The sequence below is a fragment of the Martes martes genome (assembly GCF_963455335.1).
Source record: "Martes martes genome assembly, chromosome: 4".
Classification (NCBI taxonomy): Eukaryota; Metazoa; Chordata; class Mammalia; order Carnivora; family Mustelidae; genus Martes; species Martes martes.
This window is the reverse complement of record NC_137891.1, coordinates 130,408,095-130,421,842: the sequence shown is the minus strand read 5'-3', so window position 1 is coordinate 130,421,842 and position 13,748 is coordinate 130,408,095. Positions and strand designations below refer to the sequence as shown.

General features: G+C 36.0%; 1 protein-coding gene and 1 pseudogene across 3 annotated transcripts in view; both read left to right on the top strand.

The window, feature by feature from the left end:
* LOC308341472 (serine/threonine-protein kinase TNNI3K) overlaps nucleotides 1–13,748 on the top strand; it is a 312,271-nt gene that overhangs the window by 107,207 nt on the left and 191,316 nt on the right. For both annotated transcript variants that reach the window (XM_080801434.1, XM_080801433.1), the window contains exons 6-9: nucleotides 1,566–1,664; nucleotides 6,801–6,939; nucleotides 12,838–12,982; nucleotides 13,069–13,173. In XM_080801434.1, coding sequence (XP_080657560.1) covers nucleotides 1,566–1,664; nucleotides 6,801–6,939; nucleotides 12,838–12,982; nucleotides 13,069–13,173 — 488 coding nt within the window. The remainder of the gene's footprint in view (nucleotides 1–1,565; nucleotides 1,665–6,800; nucleotides 6,940–12,837; nucleotides 12,983–13,068; nucleotides 13,174–13,748) is intronic.
* On the top strand, nucleotides 2,456–2,937 carry LOC308341474 (large ribosomal subunit protein uL23-like; annotated as a pseudogene). Its single transcript has one exon. The product of its transcript is annotated as a large ribosomal subunit protein uL23-like (transcript).

Here is a 13,748-nt window from a genome sequence, read left to right as displayed (position 1 = left end):
AAGGTATTTCATAGACCCCTTTCCAAGTTAATAAAAAAGTTTTGAGATAAAGATAAAGAAAAGATAGTTTTGAGAACATAATATTATTTCCACAAAGAACATTACATTTTTCTTTACTATTATAATGTTTCAATAAACTTCTTTGTACTTAAAAAAAAAAGAATTCCTTAACTTTGTACGACAATCAGTTGTAATGCTGATTGAATAAATTCTGAGAATAAGCATGCAAAACAACACAGTTTTAGCTCATACATGCTCAATAAATTGTGTGTTGATACATGAATAAATGGGTGATTGAATGAATAAACTATTTAAAACCACAGAGCACTCAGAAACAAAGCTTGAGGCAAGAGACTAAAGATTCTGTGCTGACACTGACTTGCTCCATGACTTTGAGAAATGTCCTACTTCCTCTCATTTTCAATTTCTTCCTTTTTCTCATTTCAGTTTCTTCATCTTTAAAAAATAGGGGTTTGAAATGTAATGTCTGCCCATGGTCCCTCTCCAGTTCTGAAGGGCTATGATTCAAACAGGATAGGAAACTTTACTGAGGCAATTTGTTTATTTTAATAGAAGAGGTGTTGGAACATAAGTCCTTGAACTTTTAGATCCTATCTTCCTGTGTTGTCTCCTAAGCTTAACAGACTTTTGAAAATTTTCCTAAATGTATATTATTTGACAGGAAGAATAGACAATGCATTAAAATCCACAATAAAAATGAGCACATCTGAAGGAAATGATTCCAACCAATTTTCCAGAAAGTGAGACTTAGAAAAAGGTCTTTGAGAGAAGAAATTTGAAGGGTTAGCCGATTTTTTACAATGCATAATTTTCAATGAAGATAATTGGCCAACAGCTCCTTGTGTTTTTCAGTTGCTCATTTATTCATTATTTAATTCATTCATTCATTCATTCACTCATCCACTCATTCATTCAACAAATGCTTATGGAATGATTACTATTTGCATAGCAACAGGCCAGGTCAGGATTATAAAGATGAACCTGATGTACTTTGTCCTTAAAGGATTTGTTCTTTAGTACGGATGAAAAGGCATGCATATAATTATTCAGTTGCTATATATCGCATGAAAGAAAGTTACATGAAATTTATGAAGAAGAAAGATAATTTCAGCAAGTCTGCTGACAGGGAAGGGAGGAAAATCAAAGAAATCTTGGAGGAGAAGGTATTTAGCTTAGGTTTAAATATCTGTAGTTTGGGCAAAAGATAATTCCTGGCTGAGGAAATGATGTAAACAAAGACGCAAAGGAGCAGGAAATGGAATGCAGTTTTACTATGTAATTGAGTGTATGAAAGGGAGTAATGGGAAATTCATTTAAAAAGAATACTGTCAGATTGAGAAGGCGTTTGAAACCCACACTAAGGGGTTTGGTCTTCATTTTCTAGACAAAAACAAGTCGTCAGAGGTTTCAGAGAAGGGAGATGAAAGAAAACTGCTTCAGGATGGTGACTTTTGAAGAAGCATTGTGCATGATGGTTGTAAAATGAATTTGAATAGGCAGATGCCCCAAATCAAGGTCTTAACTGAGCTCTCTTTCTTGTCCAGGCTGCTGATGTCCTTCTGCAACAGGGAGCTAATGTCAATGTTCAAGATGCAGTTTTTTTCACTCCGTTGCACATTGCAGCATACTATGGACATGAACAGGTAAGTCTGACAGTAGTATTCCCAAAGGCTAGGGGACCTTCCAGGCTTTTGTTGAGCTATCTGTCCTAGCCTCAAAGAAGGAATATTTAAGATATCTTTTGAATTATTTTTGCCATATTCTCATCAGCTCCACCCTTGAGGAACTTACAGATCCTTAGAAATACTGCATCTGCCAAGTTACTCATTTTTACTGACTGTCTTAGTACCCAAGGGAGGCAGTGGTGTAAGTATACAATCCCAGGAATCAGTCAGCCTGAATTCGAAAAATTCCTAGCTTTGTGACCATGTATAGGTTATGTCATTTCCCTGACCATCAGTTCCTTCATCTGCATAAAAGAGAAAATATTAATAGTATCTAGCTCATAGGGTTGCTGATATGATGAGATATTAAAGTGTTTGGCAAATGCTCAATAACTGTTACTATGATGATGCTAGTGACAGTAACAATAAAACAAATCATGAACACTGTCCCAGCAATTAAAAAAAAAAAATGTGTGTTTCAGAAACTGAGTTTCTTCTTTTCTACTGTCTTGGGATGTGGTAGACTGCAAATATGTTCAGGTTTTCATTTTCGGAACTTATGTATATCCTAAAAGGGACTTTGCAGGTGTGATCAAATTAAGAATCTTGAGTTGGAGAGATTATCCTGCAATCATCTGGGTGGACCTGATGTAATCACAAGGATCCTTATACTAGGGAGCAGGAAACAGATGTGACAGCAGAAGCAAGAAGTTAAAGTAATACAAGAAGGGGTCACGGGCTAAAGAATGTAAGCAACTGAAATCCCTTTTATGAAGATGGCTCCGAAAGCTAAGAAGGAAGCCCCTGTCCCTCCCAAAGCCAAAGCCAAAGCCAAAGCAAAGGCTTTGAAGGCCAAGAAAGTGGTGTTGAAAGGCGTCCACAATCACAAAAAAAAAGAAGATCCACATATCACCTACATTCTGACAACCCAAGACTGCATCTCTGAAGGCAGCCCAAATACCCTCAAAAGAGCGCCCCCAGGAGAAACTAGCCTGATCACTATGCCATCATCAAGTTCCCCCTGACTACTGAGTCAGCCATGAAGAAAATAGGAGACAACAACATGCTTGTGTTCATTGTGGATATCAAGGCCAACAAGCACCAGATCAAACAGGCTGTGATGAAGCTCTACGACATTGACATGGCCAAAGTCAACACCTTGATCAGACCTGATGGAAAGAAGAAGGCATATGTTCAGCTGGCCCCTGACTATGATGCTTTTGGTGTTGCCAACAAAATTGGGATCATCTAAACTGAGTCCAGCTGGCTAAATCTAAACAGGTTTTTTTTTTCATCATTAAAAAAGAAAGAAAAAAAAAAAAGGATGTGGGCAACCTATAGAAGCTGAAAAAGTGAGGAAATGAAAGCCTCCAAAGAGACTACAGCCTGCCAATACCTTGATTTTAGATTTCTAACCTCTAGAGCTTTAAGAGAATAACCTGTGCTATTTGAATCCCATAATTTTGTGGCAATTTACAATAGTGGGAAACTAATACATGGAATAACCTAGACAATTATTTTTTTTAAAAAAATCACTGTATGTGCTTTAAACATAATTTGATTTAAATACATAATTATTTATAAAATAATTAATTATCTAATATCAAGTGTGTTGTAATAAAATAATACTGTATAGAGAGAATGTTTTAAATGGAAAGTGTGTCTTCATTCAATGAGTAGTTTTATTTGACCTTTACGACATCCTGATGCACTTAATAAGTATGAGTGATCTCACACCGTGGGATAAGCTTTTTATGTGGGTTATTCTTTTTGGTAATTTTTCCACAATCCTAAAATTAGTTGTTATTTGCATCTTCTTGTCAATGATATACATGAACTCACTTAGGTCAGGTGGCATGCCAGAGTCACGCAGCTGGTTAGAAGAGCTGAAATATATATTCAGGCCTGTCTGATCCCAAAGCCCAAAGTTGTTTGTTGTACTTAAGAGCTGCTGCTGCTTCTTCTATCAGTGAAACAAATCAAAAAGTCCAGGAAATTTGCTTAAATTCAAGGCCAGGTGCTCTAACTCCAAAGTCCATAGATTTTGTAAATTTGTAACAACTTTATTGAGATATACTTCATCAATTTAAATTGTACAACTCAGTGATTTTTAGTATATTCAAAGTGTACAACCATCACAACAATTAATTGAACAAAGTTATCACCCACAGAAGCAACCTTGTGCACATTAGCACTTCCAACTTCTTCCCGACCTCTCTCTTCTGCCTGAAGAAAATACTAATATACTTTCCATTTCTATAGTTTTACCTATTCTGGAGACCTCCTATACATAGAGTCATGCAACATATGGTCTTTTGTGACTGACTTCTTTCACTTAGCGTAGTGTTTTTAAGTCTCATCAACTTTATAACATGTATCAGTACCTCCTTGCTTTTTAGTGTAGAATACTACTTTGTTGTATGGATATGCCAGATTTTATTTATTCATTCATCAATTGATGGACGTGGATTTTTTTTTCCCACTTTTTGGCTATTATGAATAATGCTGCCTTGAACATTCAGGTTTGTTTTTTTTTTAATTCAAGTATAATTAACATACACTGTTATGTTCCTTTCAGGTGTATGATATAATGATTCAATAATTCTATACATTTCTCAATGCTTATCAAGATAAGTGTACTCTTAATCCCCTTTATCTATTTCACCCATTCCTTCTCTACCTCATGTACAAGTTTTGATATACACATCTGTTTGCATTTCTCTTGGGTACCTCTAGGGGTGGAATTGATGTCGTATATGGTAACACCATGTTTAACATCTTATGGAATGGCCAAACTTTTCCAAAGAGGTAGATGCCTAATGATTTAAAAACCACACTATATACAGGGAAAAAAGCTTATGTAACATACTCCCAGGACAAAGTAAGTCCATTGATTTTTAACCTTAACATTTTGAAAGACAAAATTTTTATGTGCTACTTTCAAACATTGCCATTTAGCTAGCCTTAAGAAACCAAATAGAACCAAATAAAACAGAAATACACATGTAATTCGATAATTAAAACTTAACTGTTCTTTTGACATCCTTTTTTCACTCTTCCTCACTTTATATCTCTAGATCTCTAGTCTTACTCAAGTATGGAGTAAAATTATACCTTTTTGCCTTTGTAGAGGTCATGCCATTGTACTGTCTGAGGATTCCAAGTTAAAAATTCAAACTTACTTGTGTCCCTGTGCTCTTCTAGTCATTGTGCCTTTATTTCTTTGCTAGCTAGCATATGCTTGGACACTTTCAGACCCGTGAAGCGTGACCTATAGCTAGGAAAGATTTCTCATTTCATTTGATGTGCTGCTCAGAGTGCACTGGAGTGTACTGGAGAGCTGGGCACTGAAAATGCTTCAGAAAGTACAGGACCGAAAAGCCCAGATGATGAAAAAATTCCATACTTTTCTGACTTTAGGCACAGACTGGATGTACACAATGCATGTTATTTGTAGAGTCATCTTCTTTGGTGATTAACCTCCTCACCCACCGAAACATAAAGAGCTTCCATGCACGTTGGGTGAAGAGCTAAATTTGTTTACTTTCCCTGAATATATAGTCACAGTCTTATAAAATTATGCTAAAATGTGGATGGCCTTTTTATGATAAGGGACTCACTTTCTGTGTGCGAAGACAGCACATAAGTAATTTATGGATGCTATTGTCATTTGCTAAAATATGCTGACAGGAGAATGGTACATTCAATATATAAATGTGCCTAATGTTCCATGTTCCTTGCCATTTGTTTATTTACTTGTTTTTAAGTGGAAGAGTAGATGTTTTGTACCAAGAGCAATATTTCCTAGCTATATAATAATAGTGCTTAATAGACAATCGATTTCAAAGATAGTTTAAAGCTGTCCATTATAAAGTCACATAACCAGAATTTATGGAGTCTTTGTAAGTGGAAATATCTGCTTAGGAATGCACAGCTCTTGAGACTAACTTTTACTGTTCCAATTTTTTCTGAATTAAGTATTGGCCTGCCCATTAGCTAACAAATAAATGGATAAAATATGCATGTTCCACATTGGTGCTACCACTTCTGCTAACATTTTATTGAGTGCCAGGCACTTTTCTAAGTGTCTTACATGTGATAACTTATTTAATCCTTGTAACAACCCTATGAAGTGGAGCTATTGTGATTCCCATCTTAATAATGAAGAAACTGAAGTTTTGAAAGGTCAAATAATTTTTAAAGGTGATAAAACCTAACTTCAGGACACTTGTTCTTTACCTACCATACTCAAGAGGAAGTTTCCCCCATCCCACACTGCTAATTTTTGCCTAGAATTTCCACCAAGTATGTACCATATAGTTGAGATGTTTATTTGCTACCACATAGAAATTCAAAATAGTTTTAGAGTTTGAATTCACTTTTATACTAACACCTCAGTGGTCATTAGGTCAGTTGAGGGTTCCTCCCATAAGAGTTATTTTGATGGCACAAATTCATTCTTACTTACCTCTCAGGATCATTGTATTGACTTTTGAAATAGCCAGAGGAGACAATGTCAGATTTAGAGAAATTATTTGGAAGGTTATAAGTGAACAGGTAAATAACTTAAAGAAATCTTGTAAATTATCTGAAACAATTCCTGGAAGACTTCTAAATTGTTTAATACTTCATCTCTCTCTCCTTTTGAATGTGGATCTCAGCTAATTGAGGAAGATGCTGCAAGCAAGTGCATCTATTTCCCATGTCCTCACAAATCCAGAAAAGAACCCAGAACTCCAGTAGCAAGATGACCATCTGTGTCCCATTAGGCATGGAGTTGCTGTGAAAATCAAGAAGCAAGTAAACACTGCTAGCTCTGGCCAGAAAAAAACTTTGGAAAAGATGGTTCAGGGAAGATTGTGGGTGACTCTAGGGAGGATTATTTATGCACAATGAAGAACTAACCCTGAAATTGCTCCGATTTTAGACTTCTTGTTAAGTGATGGAATAATAAATTCTTTGTTGCTTAAGCCAATCGAGTTAGAATTTTCTGTTATTTTCTGGTAAAAATAATCTAAGACAAAGCTTTAATGATATGTCTTCTTCCATATTTTTTGAAAGCTTTGCATTATTGTTTGAATTTTGGTACTAATTTTAAATGAATGGATTCCTTAGGTAACTCGCCTTCTTTTGAAATTTGGTGCTGATGTAAATGTAAGTGGTGAAGTTGGAGACAGGCCCCTCCACCTAGCATCTGCAAAAGGATTCTTTAATATTGCAAAACTCTTGATGGAGGAAGGCAGCAAAGCAGATGGTAAGATTATATGTTTAGAAGACATTTGCTTTTTTTTTTTTTTACTTTATGTGTATTTTTTATTTGCACTTTCCTTATTTATTAGAGAATACTCTTGAAGCTGATTAATTGCATATACTAATTTATTCCATAAATTATAATTTATTATTTTAATGTAATAACTAAATCCATATGTCAATCATTTTATATACATTTTAGTTCAACTCTTAACATATTAGATGCTTCAATAAAAGTAAGTGGTTCCCTTAGATAAATCATTCTCATTTTGCTATTTTTCACTAATCCTTTTTTTAATTGAGGTAAAATTTCGTATAGCAAAATTCTCAAATCTTAAGTAAATGTTGACTTAAGTGAATATTTACTATCCATGGAAAACCACCCAGACCAAGATATTGAATATTTTCATATGGAAAATTGAACTCTGGAATGCTCATTTGTGCCCTTTTCTCAGTATATAGCTTTAACTACAAAAGTTAATCAATATTCTGGCTTCTATTGCCATAGGTTAGTTTTTTCTGTTCTTGGAGTTCAGTACAATTTAGTATTGCCTTCTTTTGACTGATAGTATTATTTTAAATTTTATCCATGTTTTTGTACAAATCATAATTTGTCTTTTTTATTGCTAAAGTTGTATGAATATTCCTCAATTTGATTATCCATCATCCTCCCAATGAATGCTTGAATGTTTCTAGTGTTTGGCTTTTATGAATGTGTAAATGCCGGAAACATTCAATTCTTTTTTGTGAACATGTATACTAATCTCCCTTGGGGGGGATAAATATATATATATATATATATATATTTGCTATATGCATATGTTCTACTTTATAGGAAATTAGAAACAGTTTTCTTAAGTGTTTGTACTATTTTTACTCCCGTAGCAATATATGAGAGTTCCAGTTGCTCCCTGTATCCTCCCCAATATTTGATATTACAATTATTTTTAGTGAAACAGCATTACAGTGTGATCAGGCTGAGAGAAAAAAAAAAAAAAGCTTTAGGACATACAGAAAGATTTTAGGATATGGTTAACAGAATAGAACTTCCCACAACTTTTAATTTTCTTAATTATAAGATGAATTTTGGAAAATCAATTAAAAGTAGAATGTTGAAAAAAGTTATTTCTTTCTCTTTCTTTTTCTCTTCCTTACAAACTTTATTTTCTGACACGAATTCACTCAGAGTTACATCTTGTCATTAAATTCTCTCAGGCACATCCAACATTCTTCCATTGACCCCCAAGAGACCTAATTAAAAACCCAGCTGTAAGAGCTGCTGGCCTTTGCAGCAGAAACTATGCACATTTACAAAAGGACAAGGTTGTCAAAGCTCTCAATTGCCAGTGCCTTGGTCCAAATTTGAGATCAATATTCAGTTAATAAAACTAATCAATGTTTTCACCTACACATAAGGAAAATGTAAAGCCTTCCAGAGATGCTTATGGGAAGAGGCTTAGGCAGTTTCCATGTCAGAAAAAGGGCCATTTTATTTTCTAAAGTTTGAGAGACATAGTTGGTGTCATTTTCTATGAGCCAATATGCAATAACTGAGGTATTTTTGTCTATAGCATTATCATAAATAACCTGTGTTGTCAGGATGCAAGAAATACTGTTCCTTAGACCTTGTTTAAGCAGTCTCTTTGATTTTGTTGGTTTAGAATAGGCAAAGGTACACCTGTATGAAGCACTGAACACATAATTGTGTTTTTGAAACTGCCTCGCTCTTCCAGAGGGCCAGGAAGAGCTCACTTTTTTTCCTTTTATTATCGATGCCAACCTCAGCTTTTTATTCCTCTGTGCAACTCCAAAGCTCAGTGGTGTCAAAATGAGTATCATTGATCAGCATGTCTCCAGGATCAAAGTTCTCTTCTACAAAAGGCATTGAAATGTATACTGCACCTGTCTTCCCCCTACATGCCAGCATCATATGATGTAATTTTCAACCCTTTCTTTCTGATTCACACAAGCTCTACATGCTTTCTACTCAATCATTTAAAATATCAAGAGACAGCATGACTCAGAATTTTATGTATTTTTATTCCCTTCTAATACACACTTGATATTTAAGTCCCTTTTGTACTTCAACCAATTGCAAAGAATAAGCCAGATCTGTTGTGCTACTGGACACTGTACTAGATTTATTATCAGCTAGTTCATTTATTCCAAAGTGTAGCTAAGCCTCCAGATGATTTATTTTAGATCTGACCCTTGCCTGTGGTAAATGGACATAGGAGGAAGAGTGAATTAATGACCCCAAAAGGGACACAATTCAAAATCTGGTATTTACAGTATGTCTCCATGGTAACAGAATGTCACAAATGAAAATAAATTCAGCCTACAAAATTAGCCAAAATGTAATTCTGAAAGCAACCTCTTTAGTTAAGCATGTTTGGGAGACTGACCTATTCAGTCACATATGTTTCAAGTCTCTAGTCTTCTTTGTACCACATAGAAAAATGAAAAAGGAGAAATGTAATGCTTATTGGATGAGATTGAAAATGTCAAAATATTGCTGGCCCCCATAAGAAGAAAGTAGTGATCAAGCCTTCATAACTTATCATTTTAATAAAGTTAAAAATGGAAAATTTTAAATTCAGGATTTATTATTTTTTTGTCATCTGATTAGTAAGTGCGCGTAAGTGCTACAGTTCCTTTTACATAGAAATGGATATTATATAAAGTCACAAAAATTTCTAAGACTTAGCCAGGAAGAGGAAGTATTTTATTTCTAAAACTCTATCTTGCCAGAGCTAGTACACAGATTTGTTATTGAAAATGTATTTAAGACACACTTGGGAGTTGTTTTAGAAAGCTAATGGGAAGTACCTAACATTGCTGGGTTACTGTGGGAATTTTTACTTTATCTTTTTTTTTTTTAAGATTTTATTTACTTATTTGAGAGTGAGAGAAAGCAAAGAAGGGGATCAGAGAGAGACGCAGACTCCCCGCTGAGCAGGGGCCCTATGCAGGACTCAATCCCAGGACTCCAGGATCATGATGTGAGCTGAAGGCAGTTGCTTAACCAACTGGGCCACCCAGGCACCCTACTTTATCTTTAAGATCAATAAGCAGAGATAAGCAAGTAGTATCCATCCACCCACCCATTCGCTTAAGACATTACTGAACATAAACGCTCTTCAAAGCAGAAGGCTAGGCACTAAATACTCTCCTAAGAATGACTTACATCTATTTCTTTGCTTGAAATTCTTCTTTATTTAACTCTCAGTAAAAATGTGAAATTAGAGCAAATAGAATACCATTCATACATTCAGTTTCCCTCAGATAAGATATAATAATATATACATTTTTTTGGTCACTACACATTAATCCAAGACAAATCTAAGTAGAACACAATGGCTGAAGCAGAAATAGAGATGTGTATATATAAACTCTATGTCTGATCCAGATCTCACCTGGCTTGTCCCTTCAGTTGGTATTTATATCTTCTTTGATGAGAAGAATGTCTAGGCCACTGCAGGTAATTCACCAAGTAGATAATCTACTTTGAAGTTTATTGACTGGAGCAGAAAAAAATAATGTTGGGTGGGGCCAGGGAGAGCCAAAGGCAAACTATGAATTAATGGAAGATTGTGCTGCATTCTGCTTTACAATGTCCCCTCTGGACCTCAAGAACTCTTATGTGACCTCCAGTTGCCCTGGACTCCCTACTGTTCTAAAGCATTCACTCATAGTATTGAACTTTCCCTAGCTTCCAACAGAATGTGAACAAAGGAGAAGTATCATAAAAAGAAAGATAATCAGAATAACCAGGAACATTCTTCTGAAGAAAGGATGTCCTTCTTAGCCACTCATTAATAAAAAAGATTCAAAGATTTATTTTTCAACAACAGCCTTGGGAGGAGAAGTTCAATGACTTTGTTAAAGATTTCCCTTTGGCTTAGATCTTGCAGGACAATAAAATAAAAATCATTGTCTACAAATATAGCAGTGACAAGGCCTGTGTTCATTAAATGTTAAGTGATGATTGTAACAACAGTAATAATAAACTACTTGTGCATTTTTCAAAATTAACTATTACCTTCACTTTTTTTCTTTCCTACATATCTCTTACTTATTTTTCTTCAATTCTTTTGATTCTATGAATAATTTTTATTATAGATACATATAAGAATGAGAATAAGTGGGTTTGTTAAGGACTGTTATTTTCTATTTTGAATTCTATTTTCTCTACAGATTAACAAACTAATCAAATACAATAAATAACTATAGAGCAGATATTTCAATTATTTTAGTTTTAAAAATTGAGCACTAAAGCAGATCCAGAATTTAGCATCTTGGTGTTCAGTTATTACTTCTGGCCTAAAATTATTGCATAATCAATGAGATTGCAGGTTATTTGAGGGTATAGATTCTATATATTTATAGCATATTGGCCTTGGCATTTAGCAGGTTTCTAGGAGGGAAATTAGTGGAAAAGAAGAATAGACACTTTCATTAGGTGTCTAATATGTGGCAGGCACCATGCTAGGTACTTTCTTGTCACGACCTCCTTTAATCTTTTCAGCATCCCTGCAACAGTACTGTTATTATATCCATCTTAATTAATAATTAATCAGTATCTCCAACACTTAGCAAAGTACTTGGCATACAGTGATCATTTTATACTTGTTGAGGAATGAGTATGTATCAATCAGGTGTTCTTATCTTTAAGCATTGGAAACTAACTCTTGCTAATTTAAGCAGAAAAGGAATATATTAGAGGATATCAGTCAGAGCACAGAATCTTCCCCAGAACAGGATGGAAAGCCAGGTTTGGAATTCTCACAGTGAGGATCAATGTCCATAATCACAGCCCAAAAGGAGTCGTTTGAAGACACATTGCAACTGCTAGGCTCACATGCCAACACTCGTTCTTCTGGAACCAACCATGGAGGGCACTGCGTCTGTAAGTGGAATCACTACCGCTGGAAGCCGGATGGAGCTGCACGGCCGAGATAGATTAGGTTCTGCTTTTCTGTGTCCTCAGCTCTGACGTCAGAGTCTGACGTAATGTGTTGATTAGAGGATCCCATAGATAAATGTCCAAACCAGGGCACTGTTGAGAGTGAGGGCGTCACTCTGAAAAACTATATTAGGATAAAGCCTACACTGGGACATAGGGCCACTCTCTGCCAGTCCTGGGCTCTCACTGCAAAGGAGGCTTGGAGTGCATATTTTCAGCTCCTATGATTAAACATGGTCTTGGCCTCTAGTCAGTAGTCTCAGTATGGGGAATTTCCCAAATGTCCAAAGGGGTCATGAGGCTGGCTGAGCCAAAGAGAGGACAGATGCCCACTACTGAGGAAACAGCTGGATGTTAAATAACTGTCTAAGGAAATATAATTAATGAGGTCTGCCTCACTCTAGAGCTTGTCTCTTCATTATGCCATGCTGTGTATCCTGTAGTATGATAATTCTCAGTCAAGGGTACACTCCTAAATAATGTTGTAAACTTACACAGTGCTAGGCCCCGCCCTGACCTGTTGAACCAAAATATCTGGGAATGGTGCTTTAGCCAGGATCTGTAATTTTTTACATCTTACAGGAGAAGAAAAAAAAAAAATCAATTTAGAAGGAGATCCTTGTGGAAATAAGGCCATGAGGATCTTTTGGATGCTTATTAGTTTCCTGAACTATTCCATTGTGCAAGGTAGATTTTATTAGATGCATTCCATAGAATTTATGGAAGCTAGAAGAAAGCCTGTTTAATGTGGTAATGGGCAATAGAACAGAATTATAACTTTTTAAATTGGTTGCACTTAATTTCCTTTATTATTATCATTAATTGGCAATTTCCAGGAGTCTCTCAGGCACTTAGAAAAGTTCCTGACACCACACATGAGAAACCTGAGACACAGAGGATCCAGATAACATCCTTTTCTTTTCCTGTTGATGACAGTGAATGCCCAGGACAATGAAGACCATGTCCCACTCCATTTCTGTTCTCGCTTTGGACACCATGATATAGTGAAGTTCCTGCTCCAGAGTGATAGCGAAGTTCAGCCACATGTTGTTAATATCTATGGAGATACCCCTTTGCACCTGTGAGTAATATGAACAGTCCCATGTGTCCTCCAGCTGGACCACACGTACCTTCTTACTATTACCAAGATATTTTATTTTACTCTAGGGCATGCTACAATGGCAAATTTGACGTTGCCAAGGAAATCATTCAAATATCGGGAACTGAAAGCCTGACTAAAGAAAACATCTTCAGTGAAACAGCTTTCCACAGGTAAAACAATGTTTAAGTTCAATAGCCACTAAGGGTAGCTGGTACCCTTAGGCACCTGAAGTTGTGTACAAAAAGCGAGAATGGATAGTGACAGATGTTGCAATCAGAGGGCAAGAGCAGAGGGTGGGCAGAGGACAAGGAGTCCAGGCTAGATGCACAGAAGAAAAGGTAGAGGCAGATGCTGCAGTCAGTACAACAGATGGGGGCTGGAGCCAGATGCTGCATTCCTGGCAGCAGCCACAAAGACAGGGACTGATGTTGTCAAGGCAACAGGCATATCAACATCTGTAAGCATATTGCTTCTATTCCACTTCACTCTGCAGAAAGCTGCCAAAAGGGGCAGTGCCCATAATCCTCCTCCGACAAGAATCTCATTACCAGAATTCATCAGCATCAAATGTGACACATTTTTCCTTACCACTTATACCTTATGTGCAAATGTATCTACCTATCTAAGACATCCATCTGTCAGCCTGTAAACGCCTAGTCAGGGTGGCCACTGAGATACCTAAGAAGGCATTAACTCCTTTCTAGGAATGCGTGAGAGTCCTTTACAGTGTGCTCTAGAGAAGGAG